Source organism: Gorilla gorilla, chromosome 8 (assembly GCF_029281585.2).
Source record: "Gorilla gorilla gorilla isolate KB3781 chromosome 8, NHGRI_mGorGor1-v2.1_pri, whole genome shotgun sequence".
Lineage (NCBI taxonomy): Eukaryota > Metazoa > Chordata > Mammalia > Primates > Hominidae > Gorilla > Gorilla gorilla.
In genome coordinates, this window is record NC_073232.2 from 101720219 (window position 1) to 101741541 (window position 21323).

The window sequence follows — 21323 nt, forward strand, 5'->3', positions numbered from 1 at the left end:
ATTATTTTGATGTTAGCAGAATTAACCTCTTTTGAATTGACTTTTAGACTTCATGTAACCTATCTGTTGGCACTACAAGATGATTAGCATTTCCCCTTGGTTTTTATGTCAACCTGTTCTCTTTCCTAATGACATGACTGTAGAATCCAGAGGGGCACCAGATAATGGAGGCAGGGAAATTAGGATAGAGAATATTTGACTATTTGAAGTGCTGGCTTCATTTTCAGTGGACTGAATACTTTCTCAAAATGTAATTAATTGCTGCCTATTTTTACAGTGAAGAATCTGATGGAAAGCTTATTGAAGACAGCCTGATTCAGCTGAGATGTCACTTTACATGGAAGTTGTTAATTGAAGCCCCTGAAATTCCTGATTTAGAAAACAGGATCTGGGAAGAGATTCAGTTCCTGGACACCAAATACAATGTGGGAATACACAACCTACTAGCCTATGTGAAACACCTGAAAGGCCAGAATGAGGAAGCCCTGGTCAGCTTGAAAAAGGCTGAAGACTTAATTCAGAAAGAATATGCCAACCAAGCAGATATTAGAAGTCTGGTGACCTGGGGCAACTTTGCCTGGGTGTATTACCACATGGGCAGATTGGCAGAAGCCCAGACTTACCTGGACAAGGTGGAGAACACTTGCAAGAAGTTTGCAAATCCTTCCCACTATAGAATGGAGTGTCCAGAGGTGGACTGTGAGGAAGGATGGGCCTTGGCGAAGTGTGGAGGAAAGAATTATGAACGGGCCAAGACCTGCTTTGAAAAGGCTCTGGAAGGGAACCCTGAAAACCCTGAATTCAATACTGGGTACGCAATCACCGTCTATCGCCTGGATAAATTTAACACAGCATCAGGGAGGAATAAGGCATTTTCTCTGCACATCCTGAAATGAGCTGTCAGGCTAAATCCAGATGATGTATATATTAGGGTTCTCCTTGCCCTGAAGCTTCAGGATGAAGGACAGGAAGCTGAAGGAGAAAAGTACATTGAAGAAGCTCTGACCAGTATATCTTCACAGGCCTATGTCTTTCAATATGCAGCCAAGTTTTATCGAAGAAAAGGGTCTGTGGATAAAGCTCTTGAGCTCTTAAAAATGGCCTTGGAGACAACACCCACTTCTGCCTTCCTGCATCACCAAATGGGGCTTTGCTACAGGGCACAAATGATCCAAATCAAGGAAGCTACAAACTGGCAGCCTAGAGGGCAAGATAGGGAAACTGTGGACAGATTGGTTCAATTGGCTATATGCAAATTTGAAAAGACTATAATGTTAAAGCGAACATTTGAGATGGCCTATGTTGACCTGGCTGAAACGTATGCAGAAATAGGCCACCACAGAAAGGCTGAGGAACATTTTCAGAAAGGGTTATGCATGAAGATCTTTGAAGATCAGCTAAAGCAAGAGATTCATTACCGCTACGGCCGTTTCCAAGAACATCATGGGAAATCTGAAGATAAAGCAATTACCCATTATTTAAAAGGTTTGAAAATAGAAAAAATGTCCCATTCCAGGGAAAAACTTCTCAATGCTTTAGAGAAATTGGCTAAAAGATGTATTCACCAGAATGTACGGGTTGTGGAAAGTGTCAGCCTCCTTAGGCTTATCCACAAATTGAAAGGAGAAGTAAGTGATGCTTTGCTGTGCTATGAGAGGGCTCTGAGGCTGGCTGCTGACCTGAACCCTATATTTTAACGTAGAGGTCACCATTATCCATTTAATGGTCTTATAACTAAATAGAATGACTATGAAATTAAATAATGCAAACTTAAAGCTGTTGGAAATTTACCTTATTTTGAGCCTTGAGAGGAATGTGGCTGTGTGGCCTGAGTTATGTAGCATGCAACTGCAACTTCTGCTTTTTCCTGTAAATGATCAGGAAAGGCCTTGTGGCACCAGACATAAGACCCCCTGAAAGTATCATCCCTCCTGATGGAATGGTAAAGCAATCTTTCTTGGAACATAGCAAGTAGTAACCGATCAAATTGCTATAATGTGTGTACTGACCTTATGTGGAAAATGCTGCAACCCTGTTTACTGCCTATGTAAGTGAAATCTTAACTCCCCCTTTTTGGAATGCTGACTCCAATCATTAGGTGTCTGTATTTCCTGAGTGGTTACCCTCAAGCTTTGTGCTCAAATAAACTCTATACTTAATCATAATTTCTGAATTCCATTATTTGAGATTGAGACAACAGTCTTTCCCAATTGCTGCATTCAAAAATGTATAGTCTGATGAAATACAAAATACTTCGGTATAACACATACTCTATTGCCTGGCCACCCCCCTCATTTTTTCCTCTTCAATCCATGTGTCTGCGGCAGGAGCATCTATTCTTCCACAACACATCCCTGCATTCATTGACCAAGGCTTATTAATGCTGTTTTAGGCACCTACATCTGCTGGGACAATAAGAATCATTTTCCTTAAAATTTTGCCTTTGGAATGAGCAGTTTTCATCCTCAGTCTCCCAAACAAAAGAGACCTAAACAGGGAAGGTTTCTGTTCCATGTGGCCAGGGTCACTGACCTGCAACAAAACCTAAGAGTAAAATAAATGAGCAAAGACAAGAGTTAGAAAGGAGGGAATTTCAGGAGTTCTACAGCATTCTAGCTGGAGTTCTATTTCCCAAGGCCCTACTGTAGCTGGGACCTGCTGGTCAGTGAGCCAAGCCTATAACCTTATAATAAATTCAAATTTTTGTTTACATGTGTCCAGCTGCTGGCAATCACAAGGGATCTACGTGACCCAAACACACTGCTGGACATTTATTCACACCTGAGATCACACCTAAAATCACACATCTAAGATTACACCTAAGAGTTTTGCTAAGATCATAAATTCTTGGAGTGTATTTTATTAGTGATATTCAAAAACAAGTGTATTTTGTGTTTGATTTCAAATAGAAAAATGTAGAACCAACTTACACAGCATTAGAAGGCCTGAAGCAGAGGAAGTGATGGAATAGAAACCTGACCAAGAATTTTTATAATTTTTATTTATTTATTAGAGGCAGGGTCTTGTGATGTTGCTCAGGCTGGAGTTCAGTGGCTATTTACAAGCACAGTCATAGCACGCTGCAGCCTTAAACTCCTGGCCTCAAGAGATCTTCCCTCCTCAGCCACCTGAGTAGCCAAAACCATAAGTGCATGCCACCATGTACCACTTCCTACCAAGAATTTTTCAAAAAACCAGGGAGGCATTTACTACTACGGGCCATGGAATTTTAAGATTGACTTATGTTACTTGGATCCTTGAAAGCGGGGAGTGACCAATGATGGAGATTTGGGAGAGTGGGGAGGCAGGGGAGTGGAGTCATTTAGATGACACCTGGAAAGCACAGGAGTAACACCTTTTTCAACTTTGTTGATAGTAAACAAAGAACGTACTTATTCAATTTAACCAGAGGAAACTACTATTGACTTTTCCCTGTAAACAGGGTGTGATTCAGGCTCACCTGGCCTCTGAATTCCTTACTTGTAACTGCCACAGAGCTTCTTGTAGGGGAGATTTGCCTCCATTCATGGAATTAATCTAAATGAGACATCTGAGGACATTATCTCTACTAATTAGAAAACACAGAGACAATGTTCTTCTAACTGGACAACTCTAAGCTTTTGGTTTGGCTCAGTTCTGTAATTGTTAGTAAACTGACAGCTATTTGCTCCTTAGCTACTGGTTACTCTTGGCAAAAAGAAGTAACAAGAGATTTACAGTCCTCTTGGCTGAATTCATCACAAATGAAATAAAATTACTCAGCTAGTTAGTAAGTTGTCAGGAAATTAGGTTTTATTGAATCAAATTCACTCATTAATTAATATTGAAACCTTCCCACCACTCCAGGTACTGGAACCAAAACCTTTTGCAACTGCATCTACTTAATAGAGTTTATGAGTCTGTGGGTATATGAGTGTGTGTGTGTGTGTGTGTGTGTGTGTGAGTGTGTGTGTGTATGTTTGTGTGTGTGTGTGTGTGTGTGTGTGTTTGGATGAGCACCAAGTAAGTCTTAAAACTATTTTAGGCTGGGCGCCGTGGCTCACGCCTGTAATCCCAGCACTTTGGGAGGCCGAGGTGGGCAGATCATGAGGTCAGGAGATCGAGACCATCTTGGCTAGCACAGTGAAACCCTGCCTCTACTAAAAATACAAAAAATTAGCCGGGCGTGGTGGCGGGCGCCTGTAGTCCTAGCTACTCCGGAGGCTGAGGCAGGACAATGGCGTGAACCCAGGAGGTGGAGCTTGCAGTGAGCCGAGAGATCCCGCCACTGTACTCCAGTCTGGGCGACAGAGTGAGACTCCTTCTCAAAAAAAAAAAAAAAAAAAAAAAATCTATTTTAACAACATCAATTCACCATACCCTGGGAACGTAAGAGGGAATCAATAAACAATTATGGATTCGTTGGCTGAATATCATCTAAAGTGCTGCTTTTATCAGCGCCTTCTACATGCAATATGGGCCAGCAAAGAAGAGAGAAAAAATTGGAGGGTATATAAAACTTATCTACCTGCTTGTATTAAAATGAAAACAGTGGATGGATAAATGAAATTTTGTAATGGTTACCAATAAGAAAGAGAGGAAAAAGGAAAGGGACAGCAATAGGAGCCACACTTCTCCATGTTTGTTTTTGCAACCATGTCAATATTTTGCCTAATTATAAGACCAAATTTATATTTAGAAAAGCAATCCACATATGTATGCTAAATGTTTTATCAAGTAATTGTACTGAAGGCCCTTTTATGCAAAAGAAAATATAAAATAAATGGATGGGTGGATAGAGAAATGAGTGGATGAATAGATATGTAATGAGGTAAATATAGTAAAATGTTAACTGTAGAATCTAGTTACACAAGTGTTCATTGTAAAATACTCTCAACTTTTCTCTCTGCTTGACCATGTATAATAATAAAATGTTTGGATAAAAAGGGCAAATAGCAGTATCTAAAAAGTACAGCAAACTGAGACAAATGATCCAAAATATGTAGGGAATGGTGGATAAAATCACATAGGAAGGAAGGATTCCAAGTGATTTTTAAATGCGCTGTAATTTGACTCTACATTTTTAATAGGATATAGCTTATAGACAAAACTAACATGGAAAAAAATTCTTTTTTTTTTTTTGAGACAGTGTCTCGCTCTGTCGCCCAGGCTAGAGTGCAGTGGCATGATCTCAGCTCACTGCAATCTCCGCCTCCTGGGTTCAAGTGATTCTCCTGCCTCCGCCTCCTGAGTAGCTGGGATTACAGGTGGGTGCCACCACACCCAGCTAATTTTTGTATTTTTAGTAGAGACAGGGTTTTGCCATGTTGGCCAGCCTGGTCTCGAACCCCTGACCTCAGGTGATCCACCCATCTTGGCCTCCCACAGTGCTGGGATTACAGGTGTGAGTCACCGCGCCTGGCCGAAAAAATTCTTAAACTCTACTTAGCACCATTCTGGAGTTGTTTTGTTAATTTTGTTATTCAGAGACGGTTGTTGGTGTATTATATAACAGATTACATGAATAATTAAACTGGCATCACTTAGAAAAGGAATGTTTAGTTTGGGAGGAAAAATACATACGTAAGATTTTTTATGTTAAGTAAAAAAATCCAGTGTACCTGGGTTTGTAAGATTCATGTCATATTTTATCTTCAACATATATACACGGTATCCATGTCATTTTCCTGGTTTTAATATTGTACTACAGTTATATAAGATGTCACTATTTGGGGAATTTGGATGAAAAGTACACAGGATCTTTTCTGAAATTTCTTGTGTCTATAGTTGTTTCAAAATATGCCTGAAATGTAAAAAAAAAAAAAAAAAAAAAAAAAAAAAAAATGAGCTAATAAAAATTCTAGTAGTACTTGAATAGGTTGCAGTAAACCAAACTGTGGGTCAAGGTGGGCTGAGTGATATCATGGGCTGAGAGGTCTCTTGAAGTTTCATGAGAAGATATGTAAATCATCAAATCATTTACAGCGAAGAATTTCTGGAGTCCAAGTCCTCTCTCCATGGATGCGACTGGAAGTAGCTTAGGAAAAATCTCAGAAGCCAAGAAAATAGTTTTCATACAGTGGTCAGAACACTGAGAATTACATTCCTCAGAAAATAGGCTATAGCTAAAAATATCTTTGTGATTGAATACATTTGAAAGAGTATATAACATGTAATTAGCAGAGATGTTCCAATTGTTAAATGTTAAATTATAAATTAAAAAGAGAAATATCTAGAAACCTGACTTTTATAATTAAATGAAAAACGTGAGGAAAATCAAAGATGCAGGAACATGGAAATGGATTGATCGCTTCAGTTAAGCCTTTGGTTTTTATGATTCCAGCATGAAAGCATCTTGTGTGTCTTTCATGTCACTACAATGCCTTCATTTAACTATGATTACCAAAAAACAAGTACAGTAGCAACTTCTGCAGTACAAACTGATGGAAAGGACTGCTGAGGAGACAGAAAAGCTCAAGGAAGTAGTACCACCTAGGGGCTGAATTTGTTTCTAACAAGAAATCAGCTTTTCATTAGGTAACCAGGTCACTAGATCCTATTCTACCTGGCCATTAGCAAGCTGATAAGAGATTTTAGACTACAAGAGATGACCCTGGAAAAGATAGCGGAAATTTCTATGAAGCCCATTCCTTAATAAGTTGTGATTGGATATTTGAGACCCTTCAGCAGAAATGGCTTAGCATTTGTCCATATTATCATATTATAATTTTAAAAAAATACACTCAGAATAACATTCTTTTTCCATATCATCCTGTGAATGAAGAAGAGACTAAGGAATTCATTACCCATTGTGTAGGTGAGGAAACAAGGCACTGAGTAGTAAAATACTGAATCTGGGCCTCACAGAACAGGAAGTGGGTCCGGGGATTGAGTCCCATATCTCTCAGTCAGAGAATTTCAGACATACAATAGACATTAGGGATAATTGAGGCCCTGGTTCCCGGCGCAGGGCGCAGGTCTACATCAAAATCACCTGAAGATTTCTTTCTTTTTTTTTTTTTTTTTTGAGATGGAGTTTCACTCTTGTTGCCCAGGCTGGAGTGCAATGAAATGGCACAATCTCGGCTCACCACAACCTCCACCTCCCGGGTTCAAGCGATTCTCCTGCCTCAGCCTCCCGAGTAGTTGGGATTACAGGCATGTGCCACCACGCCCGGCTAATTATGTATTTTCAGTAGAGATGGGGTTTCTCCATGTTAGTCAGGCTGGTCTCGAACTCCCAACCTCAGGTGATCCGCCCGTCTTGGCCTCCCAAAATGCTGGGATTACAGGTGTGAGCCACTGTGCCCAGGCTGAAGATTTCTTTTTAATACTGAGCCAGAGGCCTGTACCTAAGGATATGTTCAATTGTTCTGGAATGGGCATAGTTAGCATTATTTTTGAGATTTACCTGGCTGATTCTAATGTGCAGTGAGGGTTGAGATCTGCCAACCTATTCCAAATGACTTCTCAGCTGAGGAAATTGAGATTCATAGAGGTGAAGCAGTTTATCATAACTGGTCAGTACCTTGCAGAGCCCAGCTTAGACTCCTGGGAATGAACTCACAACCTAGTGCTGAAATTTCATTTTCTAAATGTTTGATCCTCTCTGGTTCCCATTTTCTTTTTTATCTGTAAACACACACACACACACGCACGCAACTGGCTTTTCTTTCCTTAATGCTGTTCTATCCTGTGTCCCTCATGGGTTCGTTTATCCCAAAGAGACACTAAGCAAGATTCTGAATACCTAATCAGCCTGGGCCATAGCCCCGTAGAACCAAAACCGCTGCCAAATTCACAGCAATGGCAAGATAAACTTTTTGTTCAAATCTCTGCATGCTATCTAGTGCACTGGCAAATTGAAAACCCATTTTTTCCCATAAGAATTCCAAAGACATCTTGCTCCCCAAAAGGAGATGTTTTCTAATTCATCTGTTTCAGCATTTGCTTATGGCCTGATCGTGTATCTGAGTGCAAGACAAAACCTGTCCTATTAATTCAGAAATTCTTATTTGTGTAGAACTTTCTAACTAGTTGTTGAACTCTCTGTGGAAGCTTACAGAATTGGTGAGAGCTGACATGGGAGATGAGTCTGGCAGGGAGTTGAGCAGAAACTGTTTAGATCTGGCAGTGTGCCCAGTTAAGTGTTTCCAAAAGGAAAATACTCTTGCACCTGCTCCTCTTCTGCTTCTTATTTTAAAAGACAAAGTAGGTAGCTTTTTTTAAAGGAAGCATTGTTTTTATATATTGTTATGATTATTTGAGACAGGGGCTCACTCTGTTGCCCAGGCTGGAGTGCAGTGGTGTGACCATGGCTCACTGCAGACTCTACCTCCTGGGATCAAGTGAGCCTCCCACCTCAGCCTCCTGAGTAGCTGAGACCACAGACACACACCACCACACCTAGCTTTTTTTTCAGTTTTTTTGTAGAGTTGGGGTCTCCCTATGTTGTCCAGGCTGGTCTACAATTCCTGGGCTCAAGTAATCCTCCCACCTTGCCTTCCAAAATACTGGGACTTACAGGCCTGAGCCAATGCACCTGGACAACAATTTTTTATTTTTTATTTATTTATTTTTTTTAGACGGAGTCTCGCTCTGTCGCCAGACTGGAGTACAGTGGTGCGATCTCGGCTCACTGCAACCTCTGCCTCCCAGGTTCAAGCAATTCCCCTGCCTCAGCCTCTCGAGTAGGTGGGACTACAGGTGCCCACCACCACGCCCAGCTAATTTTTTGTATTTTAGTAGAGAGGGGGTTTCACCATGTTGGCCACGATAGTCTCCATCTCCTGACCTTGTCATCCGCCCACCTTGGCCTCCCAAAGTGCTGGGATTACAGGCATGAGCCACCGCACCCAGCCAAGAATCATTATTTTTAACTTGATGACTGAAAATAATAATAATAATAGTTACCACTTATTTGCATGCTTCTATGTGCCAGGTAGTTGCTAACTATTTAAACTCAAATTCCATGAACTGTAGTGGAGGTTGTACTGGAATTTGATTCAGAATGACAGTGTCCATGATGGAGCAATAGAGGGCTCTCTATTTCAAACCATACCTCCTTGCTTTTACCTCCTGCCTAAGTCATCACGGGTTAGAAGGCTTTCTAGGTATTGGCCTCTTTCCTTCATTCCTAAACCAGATTGGTTGCTTATTTCCGTCAAGCTGAAACCAAAAGTAAGCAACCAAAAATCAACAAGCAGCCAAAAGCCTTGTTACTCAATTAATTAAGAGTAGATTTTTTATATTTGATAGTAGGTTCCTTCTAAATATAGAAACTGAAAATAGAGCTATCTCCTTCAATTCTCCTTTTTCTGTGTATTCATCCAGAATCCAGCCACCAACTGCCACAATAGGCAGCAATGGACTGATGTTCTTTAGGGAGGACGCGAATCTCGTTCCAAACGCTGGCCAGTCATTGGGTTTCTGCAGGACTAGAAACATCTATGGTTGCAGGTCTGCAGTTTATCTGTTTTAAAATAGAAACAAAGTTTCATTTCCCCCCCGTCCCCGCCCCGTCAGCAGGAATTCAGCTAGCTTTAGTTTCACTTTCCGCTTTCGGTTTCCCTAGGTTTCCAACTTGCAAGGACACACCCACAGCTTACACCATTGGCTGCTGTTTAGCTCCCTTATATAACACTGTCTTGGGGTTTAAACGTAACTGAAAATCCACAAGACAGAATAGCCAGATCTCAGAGGAGCCTGGCTAAGCAAAACCCTGCAGAACGGCTGCCTAATTTACAGCAACCATGAGGTAAGGATTTCTTTGCTCCTCTGCCATAATGTCTAAAGTTTTTGAAAAAATGGTAATTAAATACTATTTCAACAGGTTAGATCTCAGTGAAGTCAGGTTTTCTAATTCCTCAATTTGAGTATCTGCTTATGGACTGAATGTGTGCATGCATGTGTGTGCACGTTCACACATACATAAATTGTTTAATGCATTTTTATGTTTGTTAGCATGAACTTGAGGAAGCTTACCTCATGCTATAGCCCAAAGAAGGGGAGGGAAATGGGAAAAGAGTTTTGCAGGAAGGGAGAAAATGATCCCAATCTGAGAGATTCTTTCCCATCAGATTCACTTCTGTCTGATCTGGGGAAGGAATGGACAGCTTGTCTGAGTAGAGGCATTGCTTTCTGCAGGTTCTTTACCACAGAGAAAAAGCAGGATCCACAAGAATGTGAAAGCCTCAGTCTTGCAGCCTCTCTGATGTCTTGTGGGTAATACAGTGGAGATGTGGTAGGAAAAGCTCACAGCCTTCCTCCATAGGCTTCTGGTCTCACTTTCTGCACTGCTGGCCTCTTACAACAGGTTTTCGCAATCAGGCTGAGCTTAAGATAAACAGATTGCCTCCTCCCTGGAAAATCCAGGCTCTTGGTACATCCTTGACCGAAGATGATCCACATCTGCTTGGGAAGATCCGTATCTTCCTTACCTAAAGGGCCTAATGTGGGAATTTCTCAGCTGATTTAAAAACCATTACTTAGGCCGGGCAAGGGGGCTCATGCTTGTAATCCCAGCACTTTGGGAGGCCAAGGTGAGCAGATCGCCTGAGGTCAGGAGTTGGAGACCATCCTGGCCAACATGGTGAAACCCCATCTCTACTAAAAATACAAAAATTTGGGCATGGTGGCACATGCCTGTAGTCCCAGCTACTTGGGAGGCTGAGGCAGGAGAATCACTTGAACCTGGGAGGCGTAAGTTGCAGTGAGCTGAGATTGTACCACTGCACTCCAGCCTGGGCAACAGAGCGAGACTCCGTCTCAAAAACAAACAAACAAACAAAAAATCCATTACTTAATACTGATTTGTAAATTTTCCCCTCAGTGCTCCAGTTGGCAAAATTTTGAAGAGGTAAAAATTCCAGAAAATGCACATTACAGGCCTATGATGAACCCTCCTCTGTAAACAGATGGAGTTGGTACTGATAATTAAAATAATAATAATATTAAATGTTATAAAGGTAGTTATCACTTCCTGAATTCGTATTAAGTGACAGCCTGGCTTCTAAAAGTGTTATGTAAATTATTCCATTTAATTCTCAAAAGATACTTATAAGGCAGGTACTTACACAGTCATGCATCGTGTAACAATGGGGATACACTCTGAGAAATGTAGCTGTTAGGCAATTTCATCATTATGCAAACATCAAACCTAGACGGTATAGCCTACCACACACCTAGGCTATAAACCTGTGCAGCATGTTACTGTACTGAATACTGTAGGCAACTGCAATACAATGGCAAGTATTTGTTTATCTAAACATATTTAAACATAGAAATAGTACAGCAAAAATGTGGCATTAAAATCTTATAGGACCACCGCCAAATAAGTGGTCCTTTGTGGACTAAAATATCATTATGCAGTGCATGGCTGTATGATCCTGATTTTACAATAAGGAATCTTAGATTTAGAAATGTTAAGATCACACAGACAATAAGTGGTAGCTTTGAGATATGGATCAGGATCTCTACATTCAATGATATTTCATTAAACCTTTAAATCAATGTTTCCCAAAGGGTGTCAGTGGGGGCTCATGTGATTATTTCAGATGGCAAACTCATTTGCTGTTATGTTTTCCTGCTTTTATGTTTATGTCAACATGTACTACAGGAAAAAATATATATACATATATAATTTGTAGAATTTTATTCAGGTTAGCAATGTGATTTTTTATTGTGATAAAATACATGTAAAATAAAATTTATCATTTTAATTAAAGTATACAATTTAGTAGTATTTAGTATATTCATGATACTACTGTGCAATCATCATCACTATCTAGTTCAAGAACATTTTTCTCGCTATGTGGAGAAACTGCATAGCCATTAAGCAGTCACTCCCTACTTGCCTCTTTCCCCAGGCCCCAGCAACTGTTAATCTGCTTTCTGTCTCTATGGATTTGCCTATTGTGGATATTTCATATAAATGGAAACACATACTATGTGGCTATATTGAATTTTTATAATTTTATATTTCCTAAGCATCCCTTTTTGAATATTAAGTTGGACTTTCTCATTCCAGAAGCAGGGCTCAGTCACCCTTGAGACAATTTCTAGTTCTCCACTTTTTTCCAGTTCCTCAATGTGATTGATCCAGATATCTGCTTTATATAACTACCTCCTGGTGACCACTTCCCTATAGCATAGCAGGGTATGACCTATTTGACTTGCCCCCACTGACCCCACCCCCACCCCACATGGACCAGGCAGATGTGCTGCAGTGACCACCTCTCAGTCACAGCATGACCCCTTGGCAAAACTTGCACCTGCTTGCTCTAAACCCACCAAATAGAACTCTCCCTAGGAAACCCACCTAGGTAACGCCCTGGCCTCCCATAAAGGTTAGGGCCCACATTCCCCACTCGCTGGTTGAGCAGGCATGTCCTCAATGGCTCCCCTTTTCCCATTGGCCCTGCAAGGCATATTACCCTCTTCTCTCTGGATCTGTAAGTAATAAGCTGCTTCTGTTATTTCACATACTATTTTTTTCATTGCCTCCTTTGTATTTCACCTGACCAACACACTCCAACTCTTCTTTACTGGTCATGGCTTTCCGAGAGAGTGGCTGTCTCAGTAGAAGTAAACTAAACACAGGTCAGGCAAGAGCCACAAGGGCATCTGCCCGATATAAACAAGTTTCCTATAAAAGGGGACACCTAGACATAGATCAGACCCTTAGGCATTAGGCTGTTCATCAAAATAAAGAAGTATCTCAAGAAAGGCACATTGTAAATATCCATGACCAAATACCCTGAAGCTCTTTCAAGGCAGGGCTGTAGATTGTAGCCACTCTCACAAGAGAGACCTCAAGACAAAATTAGGAAAAAAAAAATACAACAGTGACCTTTTGGATCAGTTTTTTTCATTTAGTGTAGTGTTGTCAAGGTTTACCCATGTTGTGTCATGTATCAGTACTTCATTCCTTTTTATGGCTACATAATATTCCACTTTATGGATATATTACAGTTTTTTATCTATCAGTTGGTGAACATTTGGGTTGTTTCCATTTTTTGGCCATTATGAATATTGCTGCTATGAACATCTGTGTGCAAGTTTTTATTTGAACACCTGTTTTTAAGTATCTTAAGTATATATCCAGATGTGGAACATCCAGGAATGTATACCCAGGAATGTGTCATATGGTAATATTATGTTTAACTTATTGAGGAACCACCACATTGTTTTCCACAGCAGCTGCATCATTTTACATTCCCACCAGCAATGTATGAGGGTTTCAATTTCTCCACATCCTTATTGCCTTAGTCCTTTTTGTGTTGCTATAGAAGAATAAGCAACAATTTCTAAGGCTGGGCAATTTCTAAAGAAAAAAGGTTTATTTAGCTCACAGTTCCGCAGCCCATACAAGAAGTATGGTGCTGGCATCTTCTCAGCTTCTGGTGAGGTCTTTGGTGCTGTGTCAAAACACACTGGAGAAGGTCAAAGGGGAAGCACATACAAAGAGGGTCTAAACCCAGGGTGCATCCTCACATTATAACAACCCATTCTCAAAGGATTAATCCATTCCCCCAAGAACCAATCCAGTCTCACAAGAATGAGAATTCACTCACTACTACTAGAATGGCACCAGGTCATTCATGAGAGACCTACCTCTGTGATGCAAACACATCCCACTAGACCCTACCTCCAAAATTGTGACACTAGAGATCAAATTTCCGTAGGAGATTTGGTGGGGACAATCAAACTGTATCCAAACCATAGCACTTGTCAATACTTGTTCACCTATTCTCCTTTTCTAAAATTATTATTGTAGCCAACTTACTGGGTGAGAAGTGATAGCTCATGGTTTGGGTTAGCATTTTTCTAGTGGCTAATGATGTTGAGCATCTTTTCATTTGTTTGCTAGTCCTTTGTGATTCTTCTTTGGAGAATTGTCTACTCAAGTCCTTTGCCCATTTTTAAATTGGGTTGCTTATCTTTTTGTTGATGAGCTGTAAGTATACTTACATATATTTCTCCATACATGAGTAATCACATACATACAAATATATAAGGATTTGGTTCTTTATAAAATAGGGTCATGTTTTGGACACTTCTTTACAATTCACTTTTCTTGATATATATGAAAGTCCATCAAACTCATATTATGAAAGTCCATCAAACTCAACTAGTTTTGATCTAATTCATGTAGTCTAGTGGCTACATAATATTCTATGGTATAGACATACCTTTATTTATTTAACCATTCCCTATTAATATTTCCAGTTTGTTGCTAATATATACAGTGTTGGTAATGAATATTCCTGAGTATACATCCTTATGTACTGGTTATTTTTTTCTGGGAGATAGATTCTGAGGAGTGGAATTACTTTGTTGAAGGAAATGTAATTTTAATGACTACCATTAATTTTAATTTTGATTTTAAAATTAAAATTGTGATTTTAATTTTGATTTTAAAATTAAAATTGTAATTTTAATTACTATCAATTTTCATGGCTGTCATCAGATTGATCTTGAAGGCCATAATAATACATGGCTTCAGAAATTGTGTCCTCATCCATTTAAACTCTTGCCAATCTGAGTGGAATAAAGTTATAAATTATTGCTTCTTTAATTTGCATTTCTCTAATGGCTAGAGGCTTAGGGCATCTTTTTTCTTTTTATAGAGACAGGGTCTCACTATGTTGCCCAGACTGATCTTAAACTTCTGGCCTCAAGCAAATCTCCTGCCTTGGCCTCCCAAAGTGCTAAGATTATAGGCATGAGTCATTGTCTTGATCCAGAGCATTTTTTTCATATTTATTGGCCATTTATATTTGCTCTTCTACAAATTATCTATTCACATAGATTTCCAGTGGTCTGTTGAACTATACCAATTTACAAAAACACTTTGTATATTACAGATGAGAATCTTCTCTGTATTACAAACATTTTCCACGTTTTTGTTATTTTTCTATTTACTTTGTTTGGAGTACCTTTGCCATAAATAAATCATAAATTGTTTTATTATGGTAAAACATATATAACATAAAATCCACCATTTTAACCATTTTTAAGTGTACAGGTCTATGACATTAAATACATTCACTTTATTGTGCAACCATGACCACCATCCATCTCCAGAAATTTTTCATCTTCCTAAACTGAAATTCTGTACTCATTAAACAATAATTTCCTATTCCCTCCTCCCCCAGTGTGGAGGATCAGTCAGAGTGATGGGAAAAACTATAGGGAAAGAATGCAAGCCTTCTGAAAGGTCAGAAGGTTCTGCAGAGCCCTGGGGGAGAACAGCTGAAGGCAGCTGTTCTATAACTCTGAGGCAGAGGGCAAGGAGTAGGTACAAGGGAGTGTGGGGGAATGTATCTTAAACAGGCTTGTTTATTTATGTTGACCAGGAACTGACCTTTGATCATCCACATGCGTGATGTTCCCTGAAAGGGGAACAATGAATGTTAATTCCCTACAGGTTGTGTTGGCTCCAGGTTTTCGGCATTGTGCCTGCACTGAATAAAAGTAAGCAGCTCCAGCTTCTCGGGGATGTTCTCTGGCTGCTAGAGCCAGGCAGTCACCTAGCTGCTCTTACACTGCATACCTGTGTCTGAGTACTCATTTCATCCATCAGCCAGGGTCTGTGGGACAGACCCGGCACCCTAGTCCCTGTTAATCACTATTTTACTTTCTGTCTTTATGAATGTGCCTACTCTAGGTGGCTTATATAAATTGAATCATACAATATTGTCCTTTTGTTACTGGCTTATTTCACTTAACATAATACCTTCAAAGTTTATCCATGTTGTAACATGTATCAGAATGTCTTTTCTTTTTTAAGGCTGAATATTCCATTGTATGTATATACCACATTTTGTTTATCCATTCATCCATCAATGGACAGTTAAGTTGCTCCTACCTTCTGCTATGTGAATAATGCTGCTATGAATATGGACAAATAAATAATCTGCTTGAGTCTCTGCTTTCACTTCTCTTTGGGTATAAAACCAACAGTGGAATTGCTGGATCAAATGGTAATTCTATGGTTAATTTTTCTGAGGAATTACCATACCATTTTTCACAGCACTTGCCCCCTTTTATATTCCTACTAGCAGTGCATATTTCTCTAGATTCTCACCAATAATTGTTATATCCTGCTTTTTTTTTTTAAATAATAGCCAACCTAACAGACATGAAGTGGTATCTCATTGTGGTTTTTATTTGCATTTCACTAATGATTAGTGATATTGAGCATCATCTTTGCATATGTTTATTGGCCATTTGTATATTTTCTTTTGGGAAATGTCTATTTAAGTCCTTTGCCCATTTCTTAATCAGTTGTTTGTTTTTTGTTGCTGAGTTGTAGAGGTTCTTTATCTATTCTGTATATTAATCCCCTATCAGGTACAAGATTTGCAAATATTTTCCTTCATTCTGTGATTTGTCTTATCACTCTGTTGATAGTATCCTTCCATGCATAAAAGTTTTTAATTTTGGTGAAGTCCAGCTTAATTATTTTTACTGTTATTGCCTGTGATTTTGGTATCATATCTAATGAATCACTGCCATTGCCAAATCCAATGTTACAAAGCTTTTTCCTTTCTTCTGAGTTTTATAATTTTAGGTCTTACATTTAGGTCTTTCATCCATTTTGAGTTAATTTTTGTATATGGCATAAAGTAAGGGTCCAACTTTACCCTTTTTCATCATATATCCAGCTTTCCCACACCATTTGTTGAAAAGACCATCCCTTCCCCATTAGATGGTCTTGTCATTCTTATTGAAAATCATTCCACCATTGTTATGGACTGAATTGTGCACTTCCCACCCACCCCTGCCCCAAATTCTTAAGTTGAAGCCTTAACCCTCTTATGTTGAACTGTTGTTTGGAGATAGAGTCTAAAAAGAGGTAATAAAGGTTAAATAAAATCGTAAGAGTGAGGCCTTAATCCAACAGAGCTGGTGTCCTTAGACACCAAAGCTCACTCTCTCTCTCTCTGTGCCACTGAGGAAAGGCCACTTAAGGATGCAGCAAGAAGGAGCCATCTGCAATCCAGGAAGAAATTCCTTGCCAGGAACCAAATTGGTTGTCACCTTCATCTAGGACTTCTAGCCTCGAGAACTGTAAGAAAATAAATTTCAGTTGTTTAAGACACCCACTCTGTTATATTGAGTTATGACATTCTGAGCAAACTAATACAGTCAGATAAGTAAGGGTTTTTTTCAGGGCTTTCTATTCTATTTAACTGGTCTATACATCTGTCTTTATACCAGTGCTGTAATATTGTGATTACTGTAGCTGTGTAGTAAGTTTTGAAATCAGAAAGTGTGAGACATCCAACTTTGTTCTTCTTTTTCAAGATTGCTTTGGCTATTTGAGATCCCTTGACATTTCATATGAATTTTAGGTTGAATTTTTCTATTTCTGCAAAAAATGTCATTGGGATTTTTATTAAGATTGCATTGAATTTGTAGATCACTTTGGGTAGTATTGACATCTTAATATTATGTCTTCTAATCCACGAACAAAGGATGTCCTTCTATTTATTTATTGCTTCTTTAATTTCTTTCAGCAGTCTTATAGTTTCCAGTGTACAAGTCTTTTGCCTCCTAGGTTAAGTTTATTGCTAAATATTATATTCTTTTTGATGCTATTGTAAATGGGATTGTTTTCTTAATTTCCTTTTGGGATTTTTAAATTGTTACTATATAGAAATATGACTGATTTTTCATGTAGATTTTGTATCCTGCAATTTTGCTGAATGTATTTGTTAATGTGTAGAATCCTTAGAATTTTCTACATATAAAATTATGCCATTTGTGAACAGAGATAATCTTACTTCTTCCTTTCCAACTTGGATGTCTTGTATTTCTTTTTCATTCCTAATTGCTCTGACTAGAATTTCCAGTACCATGTTGAATAGAAGTGGTGAAAGGAGCATCTTACCTCATTCCTGATCGTGGAGGAAAAGCTTTCCCTTTTTCACCATTGAATATGATACCAGCTATAGGTTTTTCATATATGGCTTTAATTGTGCTGAGATAGTTCCCCTGTATTAGTAGTCTGTAGTCTGTTGTTTTTTTCATAAAGGGTGTTGAATTTTGTCAAATGCTTTTCCTGCATCAATTGAGATGGTCATGTATTTTTTCCCTTCATTGTGTTAATGTGGTATATTACATTGATTATTTTTTGTATATTGAACTATCCTTTTATATGAAAGTCTCCATTTAGATGACTTTTTTTTTTGAGACTGAGTTTCTCTCTGTTACCTAGGCCAGAGTGCAGTGGCACGATCTCAGCTCACTGCAACCTCTGCCTCTCAGACTCAAGCAATTCTCCTGCCTCAGCCTCCCAAGTAGCTGGGACTACAAGCATGCACCACCATGCCCACCTAATTTTTTTTTTTGTATTTTTAGTAGAGACAGGATTTCACCATGTTGGTCAGCTGGTCTCAAACTCCTGACCTCAAATGATCCACCTGCCTTGGCCTCCCAAAGTTCTGGGATTACAGGTGTGAGCCACCGCACCCAGCCTATATGACATTCTTGAAATGACAAAATTACAGAGATGAAGAACAAATTAGTGGTTACCAAGGGTTAGGGGAGTACAGGTGAGGAGGTGACAGATGTGACCATAAAGGGGTAATATGAGGGAGATGTGGTAGTGAAGAGGAGTTTCGTTTCTTTATCAAAGTGGTGGTCTCATAGGCTTACGTGAAAAAAATGACATAGCACTATACAAAAGCATTGTTGTACCAATGTCAATTTTCTAGTTTTGAACTACTGTATTATAGTTGTGTAAGATATAATCACTGGAGAAAGTGGGTGAAGGATACACTGGATCTCTGTACTGTCTTTGCAACTTTCCGTGAATCTGTAATTATTTCCAAGTAAAAAAAAAATGAAAAAAAAAACCCTGGTCAAATATTATCTGTTTCATGTGGTCTTAATTTGTTGCATTACATGCAGAGTAAGGTCCTAAAGTCAATGTTTCCTAAGGTTCTGCATTTCTAACTGACCTCTGTCCTAATTATCTTAATATTAAAATAAGAAACTCTTATATAGCATATAATATGCTCTAAGTGCTTGACACATATAAGTTTATTAATCCTCACCAAACCCAGTGTGATAAATACTATCATTATCTCCATTCTACAAATAGGACTCATAAGTACAGAATAGTTACTTGGCTGGAAATTGCTCTAGCCAGCAATATGAAGCCAAGCAAACAATATCAACAGTCCATGAATAACTTAAAAATACATTAACTTTAATGAAACCTAAGTAAGGTGATCCTTTCAAGGATAAGCACTAAAATACAAGGTATTTTATCTGACTTTTTTCTTTTAGCTGTTCCTCACCTAACAAAGAAAATCTGTTTTTGTTTTTACAGTACAAATGGTGATGATCATCAGGTCAAGGATAGTCTGGAGCAATTGAGATGTCACTTTACATGGGAGTTATCCATTGATGACGATGAAATGCCTGATTTAGAAAACAGAGTCTTGGATCAGATTGAATTCCTAGACACCAAATACAATGTGGGAATACACAACCTACTAGCCTATGTGAAACACCTGAAAGGCCAGAATGAGGAAGCCCTGAAGAGCTTAAAAGAAGCTGAAAACTTAATGCAGGAAGAAAATGACAACCAAGCAAATGTGAGGAGTCTGGTGACCTGGGGCAACTTTGCCTGGATGTATTACCACATGGGCAGACTGGCAGAAGCCCAGACTTACCTGGACAAGGTGGAGAACATTTGCAAGAAGCTTTCAAATCCCTTCCGCTATAGAATGGAGTGTCCAGAAATAGACTGTGAGGAAGGATGGGCCTTGCTGAAGTGTGGAGGAAAGAATTATGAACGGGCCAAGGCCTGCTTTGAAAAGGTGCTTGAAGTGGACCCTGAAAACCCTGAATCCAGCGCTGGGTATGCGATCTCTGCCTATCGCCTGGATGGCTTTAAATTAGCCACAAAAAATCACAAGCCATTTTCTTTGCTTCCCCTAAGGCAGGCTGTCCGTTTAAATCCGGACAATGGATATATTAAGGTTCTCCTTGCCCTGAAGCTTCAGGATGAAGGACAGGAAGCTGAAGGAGAAAAGTACATTGAAGAAGCTCTAGCCAACATGTCCTCACAGACCTATGTCTTTCGATATGCAGCCAAGTTTTACCGAAGAAAAGGCTCTGTGGATAAAGCTCTTGAGTTATTAAAAAAGGCCTTGCAGGAAACACCCACTTCTGTCTTACTGCATCACCAGATAGGGCTTTGCTACAAGGCACAAATGATCCAAATCAAGGAGGCTACAAAAGGGCAGCCTAGAGGGCAGAACAGAGAAAAGCTAGACAAAATGATAAGATCAGCCATATTTCATTTTGAATCTGCAGTGGAAAAAAAGCCCACATTTGAGGTGGCTCATCTAGACCTGGCAAGAATGTATATAGAAGCAGGCAATCACAGAAAAGCTGAAGAGAATTTTCAAAAAATGTTATGCATGAAACCAGTGGTAGAAGAAACAATGCAAGACATACATTTGCACTATGGTCGGTTTCAGGAATTTCAAAAGAAATCTGACGTCAATGCAATTATCCATTATTTAAAAGCTATAAAAATAGAACAGGCATCATTAGCAAGGGATAAAAGTATCAATTCTTTGAAGAAATTGGTTTTAAGGAAACTTCGGAGAAATGCATTAGATCTGGAAAGCTTGAGCCTCCTTGGGTTCGTCTACAAATTGGAAGGAAATATGAATGAAGCCCTGGAGTACTACGAGCGGGCCCTGAGACTGGCTGCTGACTTTGAGAACTCTGTGAGACAAGGTCCTTAGGCACCCAGATATCGGCCACTTTCACATTTCATTTCATTTTATGCTAACAATTACTAATCATCTTTTCTGCTTACTGTTTTCAGAAACATAATTCACTGTAATGATGTAATTCTTGAATAATTACTCAAATCTGATAAAATATTAGTTGTGTTCAACAATTAGTGAAACAATGTGTGTGTGCATGTAAGAAACAGACAAATCATTTGTATGAGTGCTATGTAGCAGAGAAAAAATGTTAGTTAACTTTGTAGGAAATAAAACATTGGACTTACACTAAATGTTTAATTCATGAATTTTATTGTGAAATAAAAATAAAATCCTTAGCTCCTCCACCAACTGAACAGACCCTCTTGGCCAAGGAGACCCCAGAAACCTTAAAAACTAAGTTTCCCAACCATGACAAGATTGAGAGATCATTCACACCTCATTATATTCCCTCGCTTGCTAACTGCCATTGGACTTTTTCCACTGAGTTAAACAGAAACCCATGGAAAACAAAGAACAGAAGACTCACTCCTTGGCTGACTTCACCTAGCTCACTCCACGTAGCGCCACAGCCAGACTCCC

At 39.2% G+C, this 21323-nt stretch overlaps 2 protein-coding genes across 2 annotated transcripts; both read left to right on the forward strand.

The window, feature by feature from the left end:
• Window positions 1–257: 257 nt before the first annotated feature.
• Window positions 258–2064, forward strand: IFIT1B (interferon induced protein with tetratricopeptide repeats 1B; the record flags this gene model as incomplete). Its single annotated transcript, XM_019034561.4, is given in 1 exon segment — window positions 258–2064. A coding segment is annotated over 1 exon segment (1440 nt), but the record flags the coding sequence as incomplete, so codon positions are not given.
• A 7478-nt stretch (window positions 2065–9542) lies between these two features.
• On the forward strand, window positions 9543–21034 carry IFIT1 (interferon induced protein with tetratricopeptide repeats 1). The gene is made up of 2 exons (XM_004049764.5): window positions 9543–9736; window positions 19325–21034. The coding sequence occupies exons 1-2, from the start codon at window positions 9732–9734 to the stop codon at window positions 20754–20756; spliced, it is 1437 nt and encodes a 478-aa protein (XP_004049812.4). The 5' UTR covers window positions 9543–9731; the 3' UTR covers window positions 20757–21034.
• The last annotated feature ends 289 nt before the right edge of the window (window positions 21035–21323 follow it).